This window comes from Rattus norvegicus, chromosome 9, assembly GCF_021556685.1.
Source record: "Rattus norvegicus strain SHRSP/BbbUtx chromosome 9, alternate assembly SHRSP_T2T, whole genome shotgun sequence".
Lineage (NCBI taxonomy): Eukaryota > Metazoa > Chordata > Mammalia > Rodentia > Muridae > Rattus > Rattus norvegicus.
Window position 1 is genome coordinate 4,217,257 of NC_141542.1, and position 24,001 is coordinate 4,241,257.

The window sequence follows — 24,001 nt, forward strand, 5'->3', positions numbered from 1 at the left end:
ATGTGAAGGAAGGGCAGCTGAACCTACACACAAGAATCCTGTCAGTTTACAATGCTCCTGAAAGAGTTTCCTAGGCCATTTCTGATTCCTCCTGGCTTCAGACTTCTTTCTGTTTACCAGGGGAATCAAGACTGAGGTTTCCTGTGGACAGTGCACGTATGCTAGTTCCTGGTTTTAGCCATTTTGTGCTGTCTGCCTCTTCCCATATTCCATATCTTTGAGTGGAAAGTTTTATACACAGTGGTTAATTTTATCCCAGTATTCTGTATGGTTAAGAACATGGATTCTGGAAGCACACAAAGTCTGAGGTAACAACAAAGGCTGTACTGACCTAAACTGTTTTAGTCAGGGTTACCACTGCCTTGCTGAAACCACAAGGAGAGCAATCTGCGGAGGAAAGGGATTTCACCTCATAGTGCATCAATGAAGGAAGCCAGGACAGGAACTCAACAGGGCAGGAACCTGGAGGAAGGAGCTGCTGCAGAGGCCATGGAGGGGTGCTGCTTACTGACTTACTCTTCATGACTTGCTCAGCGTGCTTCCTTTTGGCTCCCAGGCCCACCAGCTCCGGGATGGCCCCACCCACAATGGGCTGGGTCCTCCCATATCAGTCATTGAGAAAATAACTTACAGTCAGATGTTATGGAGGCATTTTCTCAAATGAGTTTCCCTCCTTTCAGATAATACTAGCTTGTATTAAGTTGACACAGAACTAGCTAGCCAAGTCTCCCTTCCTCTGTAAGTGGGAGGACTGACCCTCTGCAGAGACTTTTGTTGTGAATGAGACTGTTATAGTTTCAGTAATAGAAGTGGGCAAGGAATGGCTCAGAATTCAAGACGCTAAAGCTGGCTTAGGGTAAGGGAATTAGCTTCCTGGTTGGCAGCATCCCAAAGTCTCCACATGGCTGCAGTTTTACTCAGTCAATTATTCTCTGCAGAAATAGCTTCTTCTCTGGAGAAGGAAACACCCACGAACCACCAAACTTGACCATATGGCTAATGCTCACACAATCAGTTGTTCCTCTCCCTTGGGGAGACTGTTCCCACACCTAGGTACATTTTGCTCTCTTTTAGAAACCCATATTTGTACTCTCCTGTGTACTTTCTTCTGAGAGTGTCTCTTTCTGTTAAGTCTTATGATTAAGTCCATAATGAAATATGTTTAATAAAAGTCTCCAACCCTTCTTTATAAACTGTTTAAACCCAAAATTATTTTTATTATTGAAGCTGTGAATCCTGGTTTGTCCTTAGTCAAGGTTCCTAAAGTTCCCAGGGAACTCATCAAGTTACCAAGGTCAGCAGCATGGAGTTGTGTCTCTGTCCCCTCACTGCTGAGGTGTGCTGGCATTTGAGAAGTAGCTATCATTGAGAAGTTAGTTCCTTTAGTATACCTGGGGAAAAGGACCAACCTCATCCTGGCAAACACAGGGACACAGGGGAGAAAACTACTTACTAAATTTGATGCAAGCCTTCTTAAATTCCCCAATTGGATCCCACTTATTCCTTTATCATCTGATCTAAGCTGACCTCATGCCTGTCCACTCTTTATCACAACCATGTCAACAAAACAAAACAAACAAAACAACAGCAGCAGCAGCAGCAACAACAACAACACATTTGCTGCTCCATTGTGTCTTCATTTCTTTATGATCATTACTGGGAAATTCAGGCTGCCTTTCTGAGAGCTCCTCATCTCATAGATAAAAGAACTTAACAAACTCAAGAGGAAGCTGAAGGCCCATTTTATAGGGTTTGAGAGGACAGTATCAACAAGGCAGGCACCATAGAACTTCCTCAACTGGCAGGAGAGAAATGGGCAAAAGAAGAAAGAAACCCATGCTTTCAGGGTTAGATATAAAGAAAGCAAGCAGGTTCAACATGGAGACCTGCAGAATAATATTCAGGGGCATGGAAGACAAGGGGATGGGTGGGTAATGGGTAGGTAGTGGTAGGTGGTGGGTGGTGACTGGGGGAGGGGGACATGTCTTCCAAGTTAGAGACCAAGAAAGCAGGCAGGTTCAATATGGAAGCTTGCAAAATCAGAAGCATTGGTTTGTGTGGGTGGGTGGGGGTGGGGGTGTCTTCAGAGAGAGTAGGAATGCTCCCAATATTATGGCCAACAGATTAGGAATGTTTTCAGTAGTTATAAGGGGTGATGTAGAGGGGTCAGGATGATAAAAATTACAGTTTTTTAGTTAGAACTTGCGAAGATGTCAGACTTAGTGAAGGTGAATTTTTGTCAGGATTTCTGTTGCTATGATAAACACAAGGACCAAAGCTAGGTGGAAGGGAGAGGTTTATTTCATTTTAAAGCTTGTCCTTCATCATTCATGGAAGACGGACAGAGCAGTAACTCAAGGCAGGAACCTGGAGGCAGGAACAGAAACAGAGGCTGGGGAGAAAAAGAAAGCTTATTGGCTTCTTGCTCATGGCTTGCTTCCTTATACTACACAATAACCCCTATCTAGGTGGCCTCACCCACAGTAGGTTGGGATCTCCTGCATTAGTCCTTAATCAAGAAAATTCCTCCACAGACTTCTGTATAGGCCCGTTTAAGGGGAGAATTTTTCAAGAGAAGTTCCTTCTTTCCTGTTGATCCTGGTTTTTGCCAAGGTGAACAAAAAGAAAAAATAAATCTAACCAGGACAATCTGTAAGCAGCTGCATCAAGGGAGGGGCTCCCTTGATCATCGAAGGGATAGTTATCTCTTGTATCCTTTTAAGGTCTTTAGATGACTTATGTTTCAAGGTTATAGTTTTTGAAGTTTGTTTTCTGTCCATGTGATTGACAAGTCCATCTGAATTAATTTTATGGGAGGAGCCGAAGGTATGCATCTATATTATAAGTCTTGAATAATTCAGATTGTCATGTTTCCACTCAGAGAGAAATATATAATTCATATCTTATTCTTTTGACCAAAAATCATGTAAGGGGCTGGAGCGATAGCTTAGTGGTTAAGAGGACCAGCTGCTCATCCACAGCACCCAAGTTCAAGTCTCAGCACCCACTTCATGACTCATAATCTTTTGCAGGATATAAAAACACCTAAGTGAAATGTAAAAAACAATGATATTGATCCTGGTGACACACATACCTTAATCACAGCATTTGGAAGGCAGAAGCCCAGAGATCTCTGTGAGTTCTAGGTCAGCCTAGTCTACATAGTGAGTTCTTGGATAGCCAGAGGTGCACACTAAATTGTTCCAAATATATGCCTTTAAGAAGAAATGATATTGAAGCTGTAGCAAAAAAAAAGTGTCCAAATTCTCCAACAAGGAAAAGATGGGACAGATGCCCTGTTGGATTATATCAGATATTTTAAGACTTTGTGTGTGTGTGTGTGTGTGTGTGTGTGTGTGTGTGTGTGTGTATGATGTACTTATTATGGAGAGAGTCCATTTATACCTTCGGGAGAGTGAGCTCATGTGTGTGCATGTGTGTAGAGCAGCATTTTGCAATTTGTGGATTGCAGCCCCTTTGTAATGTCATAGTTAGGGGTCACCGCAACACAAGGACTCTATTAAAGGGCTTCAGCTTTAGGAAGGGTGAGAAGCACTGATATACAGGCTAGACATCTATATTGAATGTCTTTCTTTTATTGTTAAGACTCTATTGAATAGCCAGAAGAATCCTGATCAAAACCACAAATGCTCCCTGTACCAAATTACCTAATTTCAAAATTAGACAGAGTCGGGATAACAAAAGACAGGATTTTGTAGAAACACATACATTATGTGTCAATGGAATAGAACAGAGGACTGAGAAATAAGCCATGTAGTCACAGCCATCTGATTCCTACTTAATAAATGTGTGTTGGAGAAAAGGTATTCTTAAACAGGTGATGTCAGGCAAATTGAGTAGCTACACATTGAAGAGTAACACTAGATCCCCATCCCTCCTGCTCTATGAAAATCAACTCAAAATGGATCAAAGACTGTAACTTAAGCCCCCAAAGTATTCTTGAGAGGATATCTTTGCTCAATCATTCATCTAACCTAGAATAAATCTACATCCTATAAAGAAGTAAAGTAGAGAAGGACAGTGTGGCACATTCTAATCCTAACTCAAGTCACCATAAACAGGTAAAACTCTGTGAGGTCAGGCCATCCTCTTTACATAGCTTGTTTTAGACCATCTAGGGCTTTACAGTAAGATCTTATCTAAAAACAAAACTAAAATAAAACAATGATAGCTAATAAGCAATATAATTAGTAGATGAGCAAATGATCTGAATAGAAATTTCTGTCTGTCTATAAGTCTGTCAGTTTCTGTCTCTCTGTGTCTTTGTGACTCTGTGTCTCATGCGTGAACATGTGTGTGTGTGTGTGTGTGTGTGTGTGTGTGTGTGTGTGTGTGTGTGTGTGTATTACTTGGGCCTGCACCCAGACCTGGATGCTGGGTAAATATTCTACCACTAAGCCACACTTCCAGCCCTCAACTGCTAAACAGATGTACAGAAAACCAATAAATGTGATTTTAGCAACCAAGGAAATACAATTAGAAACTCCACTGAAATTCCATGTCACCCCAGGGAAAATGATTATTCTGTATGTAAAGAAACTTAGATCCTGGCCTGATGACCCAGGTTCAATACTTAGAACCAATGTAAATGTGGGAGAAGGAACCAATTCATACAGACTCTCTCTGACCCTCAGCTCTGCCCTGTGGTACACATATTCCCTGACATAAATATCACTCACACATCCAAATACTATTTCTGTTTTTGGTTTTTAATACAGAAATAAATAGATATAGGTTTATATTGCTGATAGGAATGTAATGGCTGTAGAGAATAATATGGAGGTTACTGAAGGAACTAAAAACAGAACCACTATCATAATCCACATGTACTACTCCTGGTGGATACTCAAGGGAAAATATGAAGTCGGCCTCAGAGTTTATCAGTACATGGACAGGTGAAAAATTATTTTTTCCAGAAATCCCTGATGTCTAGAGTGTGCCTGTGACTGAGCCTCCAGCTTATGTGGGACTCAGTTCTGGATCCAAACTCCCCATTCCTGCAGGACCAGAAAGTACCTTTCAACCACATTTCCAGCCCAGTGGCCTTAGAGGTCAGTTCAGGGCCTGAGGATTGGTTCCAGTTTGCTCAGGGTTCCCTCGAAATACTGCAATTTTGCTTCCAGTGGTATCTGACATCCATGTGGGTATGAAATCCTGAAGTCTGAGGTGCCAAAGGTTACTGCCAGGCCTCAAGTCTTTCTTTCTATGGTTCTAGAGGTTACTTTGTGCCTGTAGCACTGTGTTCAGTCCCATGATTGTAGACAGACTATCTGGTCTGAAATTGGGTATCCAGTCTCCAACAGGATTTTAGAAATCTGTGAGTCTAGTCTTTTTGAGTTCAAGGCCATACTGGTCAACAGATCGAGTTCCCAGAGAACCAGAGCTACACAGTGTAACCCTGTATTAAAAAAGAAAGGAAGGAAGGAAGGAAGGGAGAAAGGAAGGAAGGAAGGAAGGAAGGAAAGGAGAAAAGAAAAGGAAAGAAAACTAAAAGAAATAATCCTAAAAGCAGCATGAAAGAAAACAATAGCTAACAAAGAACTGAATCTTGAAGCTGTGCTATGCTCTGGGAGCTAGAGATCCGAGATTAATGTCTTACCTTCCATCTCATCTCCAGCAAGGAGTGGGTGGGAGCAAAGTCCTTCATTTCAAAGCTCAGGCTTTCTCCTCTGGTCAGGCGGCTGCCTTGTTCCTGAGATTCATGCTAGGGGCTTCTGTATTTAATATTCCTGTAGCTCTCCCTCCTTGGTATTTCTGCAACTGGGTTTGAATAGGCAAAGGCCACCAAACCTTGTATTCCTCTTGAAGTATTCCTGGATTAGAAGTTAACTCAGAGCAAACCAGCAATTAGTAGTAATCAGCTGAGCTATTTACAGGTATGCATGTAGAGTCTCTCCTGAATTATGAAGTGCATGTGCGCTCTCAAATAGAGAATAGAGAAGTGGCCATCTGTCTTTCCACCCTGTCTTCCCCAATGGTTATCAGGATCCTGTGCAATCTGAGTATCCTGGCTTCTTAGATGTTCTCCTGACTCTAAAGTCTCCATTGTCTGGTGTTATTCCCATATTCTGGGAAGAACTCAACTGTGTTCTGAAGGATACACAGGGTTAGTGAAAGGAGATGAACATGAATGAGCCTTCTAGACATAGAACAAGCTGGCACCTGGGAAGAAGCAGATTGGGCTGAAGAAAAGTGTTTTTCAGGCATCCGTCATGCCAGTGACATAAGGAGGTGGAAATTAGGAAGGTAACCTGAGCAAGGTTTCCATGTAGAGCCAGTGGGTTATCTAGGAGGCAGCTAGAATTTTTAACCCAGAGCTCAGGGAGTTGTTCTCAGTACATCCTCTCCGAACTCACTTTGTCATGCCTGCATTAGGTTTAAAATGGACTTAACTCATCCACTAGACAGCAACAATGATGCATAAAAAGGCATAGTCTACTTGAGTTCTCAAACTCAAAAGCACCCAACACAATTCCAGATCCAACCCAGATCACTTAAAAAGCAATTTTAAAAGGGAATGAATGCTGCCATTTATCAAGAACTTAAATGCAGGACAATTCCATTTATTACCCCTAGAAATTCATTTATTGTGTTTGGGTTCTCAAGATGGTGACTCCCTATGTAACTGACGAGACCGGCGGCAACTACATTGCCTCAACACAGAGACCCGATGGGACACAGCACAAGCAGCTGAGGGTCAAAGAAGGATACGTGCTCCAAGAATCCCAGTCTATGAAAACAAGTATGTGAAGTTTTTCAAGAGTAAACCAGAACTTCCCCCAGGGCAGAGCCCTGATGAGACCACACAGGTCACCCCATCCAGACCTGACAGTGGTGAAGCAGGCCTCTCCAAGACAGCCAAACACAACCTGAAGCAGAAGGAGAAGAGGAGGCAGCAGCAGGAGAAAGATGTAGAGGCCTTGAACAGGACTCTTTTTTTTTCTTCTTTTCTTTTTTTCGGAGCTGGGGACCGAACCCAGAACAGGACTCTTGATAAGGTGTCTCTGAGAGACTCAGCCCAGACACCCAGTGCTCACCATGGCCCCCAAGCCACATCTCTAGCTACCTTCCATGCACCCGACTCTGTTGGCACCACAGAGAAAGCCAAGAAGATCAAGAACCTAAGGAAGAAACTGATAGGTGGAGGAGCTTCAGTAACACCTCCAGGCCGGGCAGTTCAGCAGAGAACAGCTGAAGAAGCTGACATGGCACAAGGTTCTGGAGGAGGAGCTGGAGAACTTGGAGTTGGGCCTGTGAGGCTTCAGGAATAGGGGAGTGGACTGAAGAACGAAACCATGGGGTTCTCTGGGGTCCAGGGAGCATGGGCCACAGCAGTCGGGGGGCACCCCCATACTGGCTCACTTTCCCCTCCTATGGCCCGACTCTGTCCTCTAGATCCTAGGATCTCTCTTCTTCATCCCTTCTCCTTCTCAGCTCCAATTTTTGAACTTTTCCCTTCCATCCCATTGTTCACAATCTGAGTGTTGACCCCAGGTACCTCTGCTGCTGATCTGGGTGTCTTGTTGAAAAGGAACCCCCGGAGGGTGGGAGTCTGTCAGGGATCTGTGGCTGAGGGTACAAGGAGTACCCAAGTTTTGGAGTCTTGGTTCCTGTTCAGTGTTTATGAATAACTTCCCTGACCACCCGAACCACCATCACCTCCTCCTCCTCATCTTCCTCATCTTCCTCCTCCTCCTCTCCTTCCTTCTCCTCCTCCTTTTCATCTTTTATTTAAGAAAGTATGAATAAATCCTTGTAGACACCAAAAAATGTTCATTTATTGTTTGTAGCAAACCTATGCTCTGTTGAGATATAGTGGTTTCCATAGATTTATTTATTCGCTTGTAATTGTTTGTTTGTTTTTATGTCCACAGGTGTTTTGCTTGCATGTATATCTGTGCACTAGTGTGTGCCTGGTGCTTAGAAATATCAGAAGAGGGCATGAGATCCCTGGCACTAGAGTTATGGAGTGTTGAGAGCTGCCACGTGGGTACTAGGGCTCCAACCCAGGTCCTCTGGAAGAGCAGCCACTGTGCTTAACTGCTGATTCATTTTTCCAGCTCATTTCCATATTTCAAATACAGAAAAGTGGAAATCTTGGGATTAACCATCCAGGTAGACAAGGCCAAACAATGACCACACCCAGCTGTATAGGCTATGAACTTTCATTTTCTTTTGTTTGTCTCCCATGATCTGCAAAGGGACAACCTATGTCTCATAAGCTGAGAAGGGCCTGAATACATAGCCCTATTTTTACTGAAGCGGGGAATGTTGGGAGTTCCTCCCCTAGAAATCTATCAATGTGAACTTTTTCAAGATCTGATCAACTTGTGAGGAATTAACCCAGCACCATTGGTCACAAATTCATTTTTTTCAGTATTTTTTTCATTTATTGAAATTTTTTACTTACATTTCAAGTGTTATTTCCTTTACTTGTTTCCTGGACATAAGCCTTCTATGCCATCCCCCTCCCCTGCTTCTATATTGGTGTTCCCCATCCAATTTGTCCCCCCCCCCATATACACCTACACTGGCGGATCCAGCCTTGGCAGAACCAAGTGCTTCTCCTTCCATTGGTGCCCAACAAGGCCATCCTTTGCTACATATGCAGTTGGAGCCATGGATCAGTCTATGTATAGTCCTTGGGTAATGGTTTAGTCCCTGGGAGCTCTGGTTGGTTGGCATTGTTGTTCTTATGGGATTGCAAACCCCTTCAGCTCTTCCAATACTTTCACTATTTCCTCCAATGGGAAGCCCAGTCTCAGTTCAATGTTTGCTGCTAGCATTCACCTCTCAAGAGGCAGGACCACTGAAATGCAGATGCTTCATTCCTTGTTAAAAGGGAGAACAAATATATTCATAGGTGGGGATATGGAGGCAAAAGTTTGGAGCAGAGACTGAATGAATGCCAATTCAGAGACTGCCCCACATATGTATATAGGCTCTATATATCTATATATCTCTATCTCTATTTATCTATATCTATCTATATATGTGTGTATATGTGTGTGTGTGTGTGTGTGTGTGTGTGTGTGTGTGTGTGTGTATAACCAAAAGTAGATAAGATTGATGAAGCTAAGGAGTGCATGAGGACAGGAGCCTGCTGTAGCGATCTACTGGAAGGCACAGACAAATCATGTCAATTACAGAGGCGAATGCTAGTAATAAATCATTGAGCTGAGAACTGGACCCAAGATGGACGAATTAGAGAAAGGGTTAAAAGAGCTAAAGGGACTTGCAACCCCATAAGAACAACAATGCCAACCAACCAGACCTCCCAGGGACTAAACCACTACCCAAGGACTGTACATGGACTGACCCATGATCCAAATGCATATGTAGTAGAGCATGGTCTCATTGGGCACAAATAGAAGAAAAATTGGTCTTGTCTACCTTGGACCCTCAGTGAAGGGGAATGTCAGGGGTCAGGAAAGGGCGTCGATGGGAAAGGGAACACGTTATAGAAGAATGGGGGTGCGATGGTATGGGGGGGGCGTCTAATTTCCAGGAAAACAGGAATAACCTTTGAAATGGAAATGAAAAAATATCCAAAAACAAAACAACAAAAAACCAAAACAAAACAAAACAAAATCTCACTTAGAGCTTTAAAAAAAAAAGACACAATCAGGAAACACAGAATATTATGCCTTTGGTTTTCTTCAAATATTCTCGGGACTCAGTTCAGTTCTGGGTCCAGGCTGGACCAAGTAGGTTCCTGTCACTGACTGCTCCCATATTCCTGTATCTGGAGGCACTGTGCAATTTCCTCTTGGGCCAGGGATGTGGGCAGAGGTGGGCAGAAGTGGCGGTCTGTCCTGTGGTCAGGATTGTCCAAATTTCTGGCTGTTCAGCTCTCTCCAAAACAAAATTTGGGTGCTGGCTTCCTGATTGCTTTTAATCTCCCTTATCCCATGTTTTTATTTCCTGGGAAATATTATAGAAAACCTGATGTATATCCCATTGATTTATTCAACACTCTCGTGCACAGAGGAGCATAATTAAGTGGTAGCTAAATATTTGACAACAAGGATAAAATGTGGGTAATCTTTGCATGATGAACTTGGTATTCACAGAGTTGGAAATACAGTCTACAGAGAGAATAATTGCCTTTGCATCTCAGTCTGACTGGGAAGCATTTATGATGCCCAGTTCCCACGAGAATGCACCTCAATAAAGAAGGTTCTTAAGAGTGAAGAGTTTGAGATCACTGTTTTATTTAAAATACATCCAATTTACTCAATAGTAACCAGATGCACATAGGCAATGTATACAGTCTATATCCTTATCAAAATAGTGAATCAACTGCAAGAATAAAACAAAAACAAATAAATAACAAACTTTCAAATGAATACAAGAAACACCAAAGAACCAAAATAATCAAAACTCAAACCAAAATCTAAACAGAGGAATTGTGTTAAACATTCTTTTGTTGCTTGTTTTGCAGAACAGACTTATAGCCTGTGGTTGACCTTGGAACATAGTAGACAAGCAGTTACTGATGGTAATAATCTTTTCAAGCGGAATGTAAGGAGGTCTCTTCTGTTGGAGTGCGGTATGAAGGACAAGGCCATCCAATACCGAGTATAAAATACATTACAGTCTTGGTCTTAATGTCTTTCCAATGTTCTGGATTGATCTCCTTGAAACTCTTCTGGATGACCCATCAGGACAAGTACAAAATTGGATGGGTAGACTCTTCCTAGATGCCCACCATCTCTTAATTGATGTGCATCAGCTCTTCTCAGAGTCCCTCCAAATGTGCACTCTTTCTGGGGAGAGGTGAGATGAAAGTACAGTCTATTCAGTCCAAAGAAATCAAACTAAAGGAGGAAAATGCAGGCCACTATTGCTATGGATAGTAGGGATGAGATGCAATAGTGGTGTATTTGCTGTGCACACTTAGTACTCCTCCTGTAGCACTTCTCTCCAAGGGAGAACTTGTCCTGGTCTGTACCATGTTTGAGTTTCTGCTGGAGAATTTCAGACCTAGCAGAGCAAGGGAAAAAAGGTTTACTGAGGGATTGTCGATTCAGCTCTCCCTCCAACACCAGCTCTATTGAGTTGGACAATCCAGCATGACCTGTCAGCTGAGGTCATTCCCCGCATCTCCAAGTGTCATAGAGTACCTGGGCTTGGATTTATATCTCAGCTTTTAAAAACTGCTAGAAACTGGACTGTGAACTACACACTGTACTAGTATTAAAAGAAAAATGAGCATATTTTCCAAAGGTCCAGGTATATTATATTGAATAATAACATTGTAACTATGTCTGAACCTGAGTTCAAGAGAGATATGACCAACCTAGAATACAGTTTGGATGCGTTAGAGAGAACATGACCAGAATTGAAGTGAAGGTTACGATTATTTTGTTAGTGAAGGAACCTGCGTAGGTTCCATTTGTAATCGCTGTATCTGCAAACACACAGAAAAACCATCTCACATCAAATCCATGGGCACTGCAGAGATCCTGTAATCACTGAGAATGTTCTCCATGCATATCTTTCCAGCCTACACATGGAACATTAAAGGTGATTGTGATGTAGAAACATAACAGCACCCCTGTAAGACTATGGTTATTTTAATGCAATTTGTGAGAGAACAGAAGAGAAAATATTCTCAGATCTTATCAGAGCATTCACAGGAAGAAAGAAGTACAAAATACAAAGAAATCCTGAGGATCATACATATTGTTTCATGGAAAAAATTCACATAAACTGTACCAGAATAATACTCTGAGTAGTTCTTTAGCTTCCTGAGGCTGAAAACCATGACAGTGGTCAGCCACCCAAAAAGGGTAGTTAATTAGGGACAGGAAATCCAATTGGCTTCTGCCAGCCTGTGTTCCTACCTGATCTCAAAGATGTCAGAATGCTTCTGCATTGTTTCTCCCAAGTCACTTTCCTGGGTGATCAGTTTCCTGCTTCAGAGTGTCCTGCATTCTTTCCTCTAATTCTGGTCATCAGATGAGTGTACTGTCAATGGAAGCATGCATGCATGTGTGCACACACAAACACATGCACAGACACACAGACACACTAATACAAACTTGCAAACACACAATACATTTGTGTTCACACTATATAAGCATAGTACATTGCAGTCAAGTGTTTACTTTCGCAGTTAATCCTTAATATAATGATTCCCCAGGATACTCTGGAGTCATAAAAACAAATGCTGAGTGAGATATGTACATAGTGGCCACAGCCTATACACAGCTCAGTCAGTGATGTACTGAACTCTCATAAAATGACATAGAATCCGGGTTCTTGCTTATTGCCCAGTCTGACTTATCAAGTTCTCAAGGCTGTGTAGAGCAGGCTTGTTTCCCAGCAAAGGATCATATATTGGTGGTGGACTAGAATCTTTTTCTTGTTCACTGTTTCAGACTTTCCCCAAAGTGTGCAGCTTCTTTTAAGGAGCTCTCTTTACCACAGTCTGACTGAATTCATGCCCAAAGCTATGCCCCCAGGATCAAAGGAAGTCTCCATATCCAGAATCCAAATGAACAATTTTTCTCCCTATAATGTGATTGTGTCACAGATATTTGGATTAAGTAAGTAAATGCTTACCTGGAATATCTCACACTGAGTCATAGTCCATTGAAGAGCTCCAACCTATGGTACATTTTCCCTCCTTGGCTGATGGAAATCTGGATGGTTTCTCCTTCAGGGCTACTCTGGGGACCACTACAACCCTGATGTGCCCTAGTTGCAATGGCAACACCTACTCCTTTTTGTGGAATCTCTGTGTCAACTAAAACATCTGTTCCACTTTATGAACATGACTTCTCATAGGCCTACATGTTCTTACACTCCCAGACCCATCTGAAGGTCCTCATTTCTCCTAACCCCATTGAGGCTGAACTTTACTCAGAGAAAATGATTTTGATTAACAGCACTTGCAGAATTCTACACAGATAACATAGGGGAGTGCTTTAGATTATTTGTGTACCTAAAGGGGCTCCTGAAACTGCCCTGTTCTTGCACCACAGCATAGCTATGGGACTTACTGGATGATGATACAACTCCAAGCAACTCAAATTCTCAATGAATAAAATTCAAGCCAAACTCCCAGAGGAAGTTGTACTGTGCCAAGTTAGCTAGAAAGAAATGGTAACAGGCAATGTGGAAAACAACCTTGGAGAAGACACAGTGAGTGACAAAACCTTCCAGTGACCTTTCACAATTAACGAAGAAGAGAGAAGGAACATAAACTCATGGATTTTATAGAGAAGCCTTGCCCTTACCTCCCTGTACTCCATTCCTTTGATGTGCTCCAAAGGATTTCAATGCAGATCAGTAGTTTTGCCCCTAATTACTTGAAAATCTAACTTTACAAGTATTTTTGTGCCTTTTTTTGGGGGGGTAGCTTTCTAAAGGTCTTTATTGTCCTGCTTCTATACCATAATGAAAAGGGACCTGTAAGCTCTAGGACGGTACCATTTGTTACCACAGTGAAACATGACTCACTTGAACATATTTCCCACTCCTCCCCCAGATTTCACAAGATGTTACAATTTTTTGAAAACGGAATAAATTACTAACTTAAGCATCCTTTTGCTGTACAGAGCTAGATGGAGATGCCAAATGATTGGGCAGCTGTATTTCATGTTTGTAGGATGTAAAGTGAACACTTAGAGTATTTTTCTCATGAAACTTGGAAATAGAGGGAAACATAGGTTCACTACTGAACAAACAAAAACACACGACACACAAACACACACACACACATACACACCTACACATACACACACACAAACACACACACAGACACATACATACACACACACACACACACACACACACATACACACACACGCGTGCGCGCGCAGATAAAACTTTGTTTTTATGCAGCACATTTCCTGTTGAGTGAGGAATTAGTGGGAGATGTGTTGTGTACAAGTCTTTTAGACTCAAGCAGGCTGTGCTGCCCTGGCCTGTACTCATTTCCACTTCAGGAAACCTTTCTATGCAGTTACTTGCTGGTCCTACAAGTAAGATACATGTTCTACAAAGATAGGCTAAAAAACAAAACATCAAATTCCCAAGAGAGGGATTTCTAGAAAAAGACTCCATCAAGCTCTATGGTGACTAAGCATAGGCCCCTCACTAAAACTACGCTGTTTCCTTCATAGAAGACTTTGGAAGCATCAGAAGAAGACAGTGACTCATGGTCAGTTACCAGGAACTTTTCATCACATTAGGGTTCATGTGATATTAAAACAACCTCAGTGGCAGTCAGAAAAAGGCTAAAGAAATAACATACACTAACTTTTCTGAAATGCAGCACTGTGTACAACACTGAGAGGGAATCTATCCTGAAAGAATGCCATGCCCAAGATATAGTCAGGAAAATAATGTCAGAAGAGGGATGCACTGCAGGATTCCATGCATGATCATGGTGAAGTCAATAAGACAAACCAGAAATTTCCAGGGGGTACCTCTATTCAGGTAAAGTGAAGGAAGCTAATTCTTACTTTTAAGATAGCTGAATGGTTTAAGAATGGGTTGAGACATAGGGGAAATCCAAGACTCAATGAGAAGTTCAAACCTAAGGATAATAGGTATCCTATTGAACTCCCAGCTCAAAAGACCAGTAATTATCTTCAACAAAATCATAGAAGAAAACTTCCCTAACCTAAAGAAAGAGATACCCATAAGTATACAAGAAGCCTACAGAACTCCAAATAGACTGGACCAGAAAAGAAAATCCTCCCATCACATAATAGTCAAAACACCAAACGCACAAAATAAAGAAAGAATATTAAAAGGAGTAAGGGAAAAAGTCAAGTAACATATAAAGGCAGACCTATCAGAATCACCCCAGACTTTTCGCCAGAAACTATGAAGGCCAGAAGATCCTGGAAAGATGTCATACAGACCCTAAGAGAACACAAATGCCAGCCCAGGTTACTGTATCCTGCAAAACTCTCAATTAACATAGATGGAAAACCAAGATATTCCATGACAAAACCAAATTTGCACAATATCTTTCTACAAATCCAGCACTACAAAGGATAATAAATGGTAAAGCCCAACATAAGGAGGCAAGCTATACCCTAGAAGAAGCAAGAAACTAATCGTCTTGGCAACAAAACAAAGAGAAGAATAGCACACAAACATAACCTCACATCCAAATATGAATATAACAGGAAGCAATAATCACTATTCCTTAATATCTCTCAACATCACTGGTCTCAACTCCCCAATAAAAAGACATAGATTAACAAACTGGATATGCAACGAGGACCCTGCATTCTGCTGCCTACAGGAAACACACCTCAGAGACAAAGACAGACACTACCTCAGAGTGAAAGGCTGGAAAAGAACTTTCCAAGCAAATGGTCTGAAGAAGCAAGCTGGAGTAGCCATTCTAATATCAAATAAAATCGATTTTCAACTGAAAGTCATCAAAAAAGATAAGGAAGGACACTTCATATTCATCAAAGGAAAATTCCACCAAGATGAACTCTCAATCCTAAATATCTATGCTCCAAATACAAGGGCACCTACATACGTAAAAGAAACCTTACTAAAGCTCAAAACACACATTGCACCTCACACAATAATAGTAGGAGATTTCAACAACACACTCTCATCAACGGACAGATCATGGAAACAGAAATTAAACAGAGATGTAGACAGACTAAGAGAAGTCATGAGCCAAATGGACTTAACGGATATTTATAGAACATTCTATCCTAAAGCAAAAGGATATACCTTCTTCTCAGCTCCTCAATTGACCATAATTCTCCAAAATTGACCATATAATTGGTCAAAAAACGGGCCTCAACAGGTACAGAAAGATAGAAATAATCCCATGCGTGCTAACAGATCACCACGGCCTAAAACTGGTCTTCAATAACAATAAGGGAAGAATGCCCACATATACGTGGAAATTGAACAATGTTCTACTCAATGATAACCTGGTCAAGGAAGAAATAAAGAAAGAAATTAAAGACTTTTTAGAATTTAATGAAAATGAAGGTACAACATACCCAAACTTATGGGACACAATCAAAGCTGTGCTAAGAGGAAAACTCACAGCGCTGAGTGCCTGCAGAAAGAAACAGGAAAGAGCATATGTCAGCAACTTGACAGCACACCTAAAAGTTCTAGAACAAAAAGAAGCAAATACACCCAGGAGGAGTAGAAGGCAGGAAATAATCAAACTCAGGGCTGAAATCAACCAAGTAGAAACTAAAAGGACCATAGAAAGAATCAACAGAACCAAAAGTTGGTTCTTTGACAAAATCAACAAGATAGATAAACCCTTAGCCAGACTAATGAGAGGACACAGAGAGTGTGTCCAAATTAACAAAATCAGAAATGAAAAGGGAGACATAACTACAGATCCAGAGGAAATTCAAAAAATCATCAGATCTTACTATAAAAGCCTATATTCAACAAAACTTGAAAATCTGCAGGAAATGGACAATTTCCTAGACAGATACCAGGTACCTAAGTTAAATCAGGAACAGATAAACCAGTTAAACAACACCATAACTCATAAGGAAATAGAAGCAGTCATTAAAGGTCTCCCAACTAAAAAGAGCCCAGGTCCAGACGGGTTTAGTGCAGAATTCTATCAGACCTTCATAGAAGACCTCATACCAATATTATCCAAACTATTCCACAAAATTGAAACAGATGGAGCACTACCGAATTCCTTCTATGAAGCCACAATTACTCTTATACCTAAACCACACAAAGACCGAACAAAGAAAGAGAACTTCAGACCAATTTCCCTTATGAATATCGACGCAAAAATACTCAATAAAATTCTGGCAAACCGAATCCAAGAACACATCAAAACAATCATTCACCATGATCAACTAGGCTTCATCCCAGGCATGCAGGGATGCTTTAATATATGGAAAACCATCAACGTGATCCATTACGTAAACAAACTGAAAGAACAAAACCACATGATCATTTCATTAGATGCTGAGAAAGCATTTGACAATATTCAACACCCCTTCATGATAAAAGTCCTGGAAAGAATAGGAATTCAAGGCCCATACCTAAACATAGTAAAAGCCATATACAGCAAACCAGTTGCTAACATTAAACTAAATGGAGAGAAACTTGAAGCAATCCCACTAAAATCAGGGACTAGACAAGGCTGCCCACTCTCTCCCTACTTATTCAATATAGTTCTTGAAGTTCTAGCCAGAGCAATCAGACAACAAAAGGTGGTCAAGGGGATACAGATCAGAAAAGAAGAAGTCAAAATATCACTATTTGCAGATGATATGATAGTATATTTAAGTGATGCCAAAAGTTCCACCAGAGAACTACTAAAGCTGATAAACAACTTCAGCCAAGTGGCTGGGTACAAAATTAAATCAAATAAATCAGTAGCCTTCCTCTACACAGAAGAGAAACAAGCTGAGAAAGAAATTAGGGAAACGACACCCTTCATAATAGAACCAAATAATATAAAGTACCTCGGTGTGACTTTAACCAAGCAAGTAAAAGATCTGTACAATAAGAACTTCAAACTCTGAAGAAAGAAATTGAAGAAGACCTCAGAAGATGGAAAGATCTCCCATGCTCATGGATTGGCAGGATTAATATAGTAAAAATGGCCATTCTACCTAAAGCGATCTACAGATCCAATGCAATCCCCATCAAAATACCAATCCAGTTCTTCAAAGAGTTAGACAGAACAATTTGCAAACTCATCTGGAATAACAAAAAATCCAGGATAGCTAAAACTATCCTCAACAATAAAAGAACTTCAGGGGGAATCATTATCCCTGAACTCAAGCAGTACTACAGAGAAATAGTGATAAAAACTGCATGGTATTGGTACAGAGACAGACAGATAGACCAATGGAACAGAACTGAAGACACAGAAATGAACGCACACACCTATGGGCACTTGATTTTTGACAAAGGAGCCAAAATCATCCAATGGAAAAAAGATGGCATGTTCAGCAAATGGTGCTGGTTCAACTGGAGGTCAACATGTAGAAGAATGCAGATCGATCCATGCTTATCACCCTGTACAAAGCTTAAGTCCAAGTGGATCAAGGACCTCCACATCAAACCAGATACACTCAAACTAATAGAAGAAAAACTAGGGAAGCATCTGGAACACATGGGCACTGGAAAAAATTTCCTGAACAAAACACCAATGGCTTATGCTCTAAGATCAAGAATCGGCAAATGGGATATGATAAAACTGCAAAGCTTCTGTAAGGCAAAGGACAGTGTGGTTAGGACAATACAGCAACCAACAGATTGGGAAAAGATCTTTACCAATCGTACAACAGATAGAGGCCTTATATCCAAAATATACAAAGAACTCAAGAAGTGAGACGGCAGGGAGACAAATAACCCTTTTAAAAAATGGGGTTCAGAGCTAAACAAAGAATTCACAGCTGAGGAATATCGAATGGGTGAGATACACCTAAAGAAATGTTCAACATCTTTAGTCATAAGGGAAATGCAAATCAAAACAACCCTGAGATTTCACCTCACACCAGTGAGAATGGCTAAGATCAAAAACTGAGGTGACAGCAAATGCTGGCGAGGATGTGGAGAATGAGGAACACTCCTCCATTGTTGGTGGGATTGCAGACCATGGTACAACCATTCTGGAAATCAGTCTGGAGGTTCCTCAGAGAATTGGACATTGAACTGCCTGAGGATCCAGCTATACCGCTCTTGCGCATCTACCCAAAAGATGCCCCAACATATAGAAAAGACACATGCTCCACTATGCTCATAGCAGCTTTATTTATAATAGCCTGAAGCTGGAAAGAACCCAGATGCCCTTCAACAGAGGAATGGATACAGAAAATGTGGTACATCTACACAATGGAATATTACTCAGCTATCAAAAACAATGACTTTATGAAATTCGTAGGCAAATGGTTGGAACTGGAAAATATCATCCTGAGTGAGGTAACCCAATCACAGAAAAACACACATGGTATGCACTCATTGATAAGTGGCAATTAGCCCAAATGCTTGAATTACCCTAGATGCCTAGAACAAATGAAACTCAAGACGGATGATCAAAATGTGAATCCTTCGCTCCTTCTTTAAAAGGGGAACAAGAATACCCTTGGCAGGGAATAGAGAGGGAAAGATTAAAACAGACACAGAAGGAACACCCATTCGGAGCCTGCCCCACATGTGGCCCATACATATACAACCATCCAATTAGACAAGATGGATGAAGCAAAGAAGTACAGGCCGACAGGAGCCGGATGTAGACCGCTCCTGAGAGACACAGCCAGAATACAGCAAATACACAGGTGAATGCCAGCAGCAAACCACTGAACTGAGAATGGGACCCCCATTGAAGGAATCAGAGAAAGAACTCCAAGAGCTTGAAGGAGCTCGAGACCCCTTATGAACAACAATGCCAAGCAACCAGAGCTTCCAGGGACTTAGCCACTACCTAAAGACTATACATGGACTGACCCTGGACTCTGACCTCATAGGCAGCAATGAATATTCTAGTAAGATCACCAGTGGAAGGAGAAGCCCTTGGTCCTGCTAAGACTGAACCCCCAGTGAACGTGATTGTTGGGGGAAGGGCGTCAATGGAGGGAGGATGGGGAGGGGAACACCCATAAAGAAGGGGAGAGCGAGGGATTAGGGGGATGTTTGCCCAGAAACCGGGAAAGGGAATAAAACTCGAAATGTAAATAAGAAATACTCAAGTTAATCATAAAAAATAATAATAATAAGAGGAGTGAGTTTGCTGCTCTTTTAGACAGTCTGCCTATAAACTACCATTTACCTACTCTGTGTTAGGAACACTTGCCTTCAACTCTCCAGAGATGACTATATCAGAGGAGATGGAATATAAAATGTTTGTTCTTTTTTGGTCTCATTGGTTCTCTAGTTTCTGGAGGAGGACTGGCTTTTGCTTGCAACCAAGTATTAACAAGGAGGTTGCCCAGCTGCACATTCCAAAAAGAGAGCATAATCTGTAACTCATCCATTTTCCAGTGCTGATAGATTCCCCAACTCACACCCTTGGACCAGATATGCATTTCCTGAGAAGCAGTAAAAATGACAATAAGCTTTCTCATTTTACTCCATGTCTTTCTGTTCTGGAAAGAAGCTTCCAGTAAATTTTCAAATGATTCTTTTCTTTTTCAAGTTAATTAAAAAAGAAAAAGAATGGGTTGAGACAAATAAGAGAGGGGGCTCCACCTGGAACTGGACAAGTGATGCAAAGGCTGCTGTCCAGCACAAAACAGGAAGCTTCAGATTTCTTGAGAGACCTAGGCTCAAAGGACTAAGTTAAAGAATGACTAGACAAAATCAGATGTCATTAACTGGCCTCCCCGCATACCCGCTAAGATGCAGGTCCACATAGTAATGCACCTTTCTTAGTGAGAATTGGGGGTATATATGAATAACTTTGTTCTTGAAGTCTCAAGCCTGTCATGCAAACCCTCAGCCTTTGAGAAACCTTTTCCACATCCCTGCTCTTCTAACCAGCTTCAGATTGTGAGGCCCAGATATGAACTCTCCAGGAGCCCTCAAATGAGACAGGACTGACATCCTGCTACTCAGGCTCTGTCACTTATCCAAGATCTATGAAGCATGAAGGCACCATCTTCATATACAGGGAAAAGGGGGGAGGAAGAACAAAAACCACCAAAAATGACAATGAGAACCATTTCTTTGGCATTTACACCAGGCTATCCTCCTTGAAAACTACTTACTTCCTGGAGTCTCACAGGACACCTGTAAAGAAAATGAGCTCCAGGCTTTTGCTTCATCCATCAAAGCCCTGTTCTAGTCTCAAGAGGGGCTCTCACATAGCATCCTCCACACATAATGGCATGTAGCACTGTGATGTGTGATCAACATATCTCCCTTAATAAACTGCAGATTCTTGAAGAGCAGGAGCATTTGTTTCCAAACATGCAGTTTCTTGAAAATGGGCTATCTCCACAGAAATCCTTGTAAATGATCACATAAATGAACACTTGGATGAGACCCAGGTCAGAACATGGATCTGTCAATAGACAGTTACATTGATTCGTCTATGTTTATGGTAAGACATGAGGACAACCTGACCCTGAGGCCTAATCCTACCTACTGTTGCTTGGCACTGGGCACACAGATGTTCATTCCATCCTCTTCACAGAACCTCTTTGCCTCCACATAGGATGCTGTCAGTTCAGTCTGCTCCACCAGCAGATCTCTGTTCTCATTCAGCAAAATCTTTATATTGTTCTTCAATTGAGTTTGTTCACGCAGGAGCTGGGAGTGCCTGATGCTGAACCACAAACAAAAAAATGGTAAATCCCAGCCAGCTTCTTTTTACCTGTCAATCTTGCAAGTACAATCATCCCTTCAAGGGTCCTCATCCCCAGACATCCCCAGAATAGAGCCACAGTATACAAGTTAGCACCAATTAGAGGAGGTCAAATCCAGAATCCACATTCCACATGAATCAAAATACTTCTGAAAATCCTGACACTACGACAGTTTATATAAATCCAGGAAGCAGAAATGGTCCATATGGGTGCTTATTTGTGCATGGTAGGCTAAAACCATCTTCACGTAGTGGGGAAATCCCCTCTGAGGAGTAGTTGAAGACCCAATAGCTATACAATCTTTCCATGTGTTTCTCATGGATCACAGATCTTTAAATCTCCTGTCAGAGACTTAGAGGTTCAGAGTTGATTGATATTCTCATCATGGTACAAAACTTTCTATCTAGAGGATCCTCAATGGGGAAAATAACAATTGGAGGGTCTTCTACACTCTTCACATGTAGCATAATTGAGTCCAAGAGATACAAATCTAAGACACTTGCCAGGAGGCAGGCTTCTTGTTAAGAGTCAGACACTACAGAACCAGAGCCCTGACTTTTGTTCAAAGTCATACAGGACAGAAGTATTCCCTGCCTAGTGCTGGGTTCTCATCTCTGTCAGTGACTCACCGGTAAGAACTGTTCACTTGTATGAGCTCCTTGTATCTCTCCATGGCATCACTTATTGAGTTGGTCATCATTTGCATAGCCATTATTCTCATCGAATGTTCAGATTGAAGTATTGGCAATTCAACATCCAGCCTGTGTTAGGGCATGGCCCAAGGAACAAATAACCATTTGAACCCATGATTTCAGAATTAGGTGAAATGTAAAAAAATCCAATAAAAAATTCAAATTTAAGAAATGAGCGGGGAGAGGTGGGCACTTCTGAGGCTGCAGAGCGGAAGAGACCACCAACACTGCCCACCCCTGCTCACATCCCTGACCCAAGAGGAAACTGTATACGGCCTCTGGGTTCCCATAGAGGAGGGCCCAGGAGAAGCAGGTCCGCTGCATCTGAGACACCGCCAGAACCTGAAGGGACGGACCAGATAAACAGTTCTCTGCACCCAAATCCCGTGGGAGGGAGAGCTAAACCTTCAGAGAGGCAGACATGCCTGGGAAACCAGAAGAGACTGCACTCTGCACACATCTCTGACGCCAGAGGAAAACATCAAACGCCATCTGGAACCTTGGTGCATGGAAGCTCCCGGAAAGGGCGGCACAGATCTTCCTGGGTGCTGCCGCTGTGGAGAGCTCATAAGCAACACCCCACAAGCAAACGTGAGCCTCGGAACCACAGGTAAGACCAACTTTTCTGCTGCAAGTGCCCTGCCTGGTAATCTCAAGATACAGGCCCACAGGAACAGCTGAAGACCTGTAGATAGGAAAAACAATACGCCCGAAAGCAGAACACTCTGTTCCCATAACTGGCTGAAAGAAAACAGGAAAACAGGTCTACAGCACTCCTGACACACAGGCTTATAGGACAGTCTAGCCACTGTCAGAAATAGCAGAACAAAGTAACAGGAGAGATAATCTGATGGCGAGAGGCAAGCGCAGGAACCCAAGAAACAGAAACCAAGATTACATGGCATCATCGGAGCCCAATTCTCCCACCAAAGCAAACACGGAATATCCAAACACACCAGAAAAGCAAGATCTAGTTTCAAAATCATATCTGATCATGATGCTGGAGGACTTCAAGAAAGACGTGAGGAACTCCCTTAGAGAAACATAGGAAAATATTAATAAACAAGTAGAAGCCTACAGAGAGGAATCGCAAAATCCCTGAAAGAATTCCAGGAAAACATGAATAAACAAGTAGAAGCCCATAGAGAGGACTCACAAAAATCCCTGAAAGAATAACAGGAAAACACAATCAAACAGTTGAAGGAACTAAAAATGGAAATAGAAGCAATCAAGAAAGAACACATGGAAACAACCCTGGATATAGAAAACCAAAAGAAGAGACAAGGAGCTGTAGATACGAGCTTCACCAACAGAATACAAGAGATGGAACAGAGTATATCAGGAGCAGAAGATTCCATAGAAATCATTGACTCAACTGTCAAAGATATTGTAAAGTGGAAAAATCTGTTGGTCCAAAACATACAGGAAATCCAGGACTCAATGAGAAGATCAAACCTAAGGATAATAGGTATAGAAGAGAGTGAAGACTCCCTGCTCAAAAGACCAGTAAATATCTTCAACAAAATCATAGCAAACCTAAGGATAATAGGTATAGAAGAGAGTGAAGACTCCCTGCTCAAAAGACCAGTAAATATCTTCAACAAAATCATAGAAGAAAACTTCCCTAACCTAAAAAAAGAGATACCCATAGGCATACAAGAAGCCTACAGAACTCCAAATAGATTGGACCAGAAAAGAAACTCCTCCTGTCACATAATAGTAAAACACCAAACACACAAAATAAAGGAAGAATATTAAAAGAAGTAAGGAAAAAGTCAAGTAACATATAAAGGCAGACCTATCAGAATCACACCAGACATTTCACCAGAAACTATGAAAGCCAGAAGATCCTGGAAAGATGTCATACAGACCCTAAGAGAACACAAATGCCAGCCCAGGTTACTGTATCCTGCAAAACTCTCAATTAACATAGACGGAGAAACCAAGATATTCCATAACAAAACTAAATTTACACAATATCTTTCTACA

General features: G+C 41.6%; 1 protein-coding gene and 1 pseudogene across 1 annotated transcript in view; one reads left to right on the top strand and one right to left on the bottom strand.

Moving 5' to 3' along the window:
- The first annotated feature begins 6,616 nt into the window (after positions 1–6,616).
- Positions 6,617–7,589, top strand: LOC148003229 (partner of Y14 and mago pseudogene; annotated as a pseudogene).
- Positions 7,590–10,218: 2,629 nt separating this feature from the next.
- LOC148003230 (extracellular calcium-sensing receptor-like) overlaps positions 10,219–24,001 on the bottom strand; it is a 157,289-nt gene continuing 143,506 nt past the window's right edge. Inside the window, 3 exon segments of the mRNA XM_087569107.1 lie at positions 10,219–11,007; positions 21,101–21,280; positions 21,950–22,081. Coding sequence (XP_087425233.1) covers positions 10,842–11,007; positions 21,101–21,280; positions 21,950–22,081 — 478 coding nt within the window. The 3' untranslated portion in view covers positions 10,219–10,841.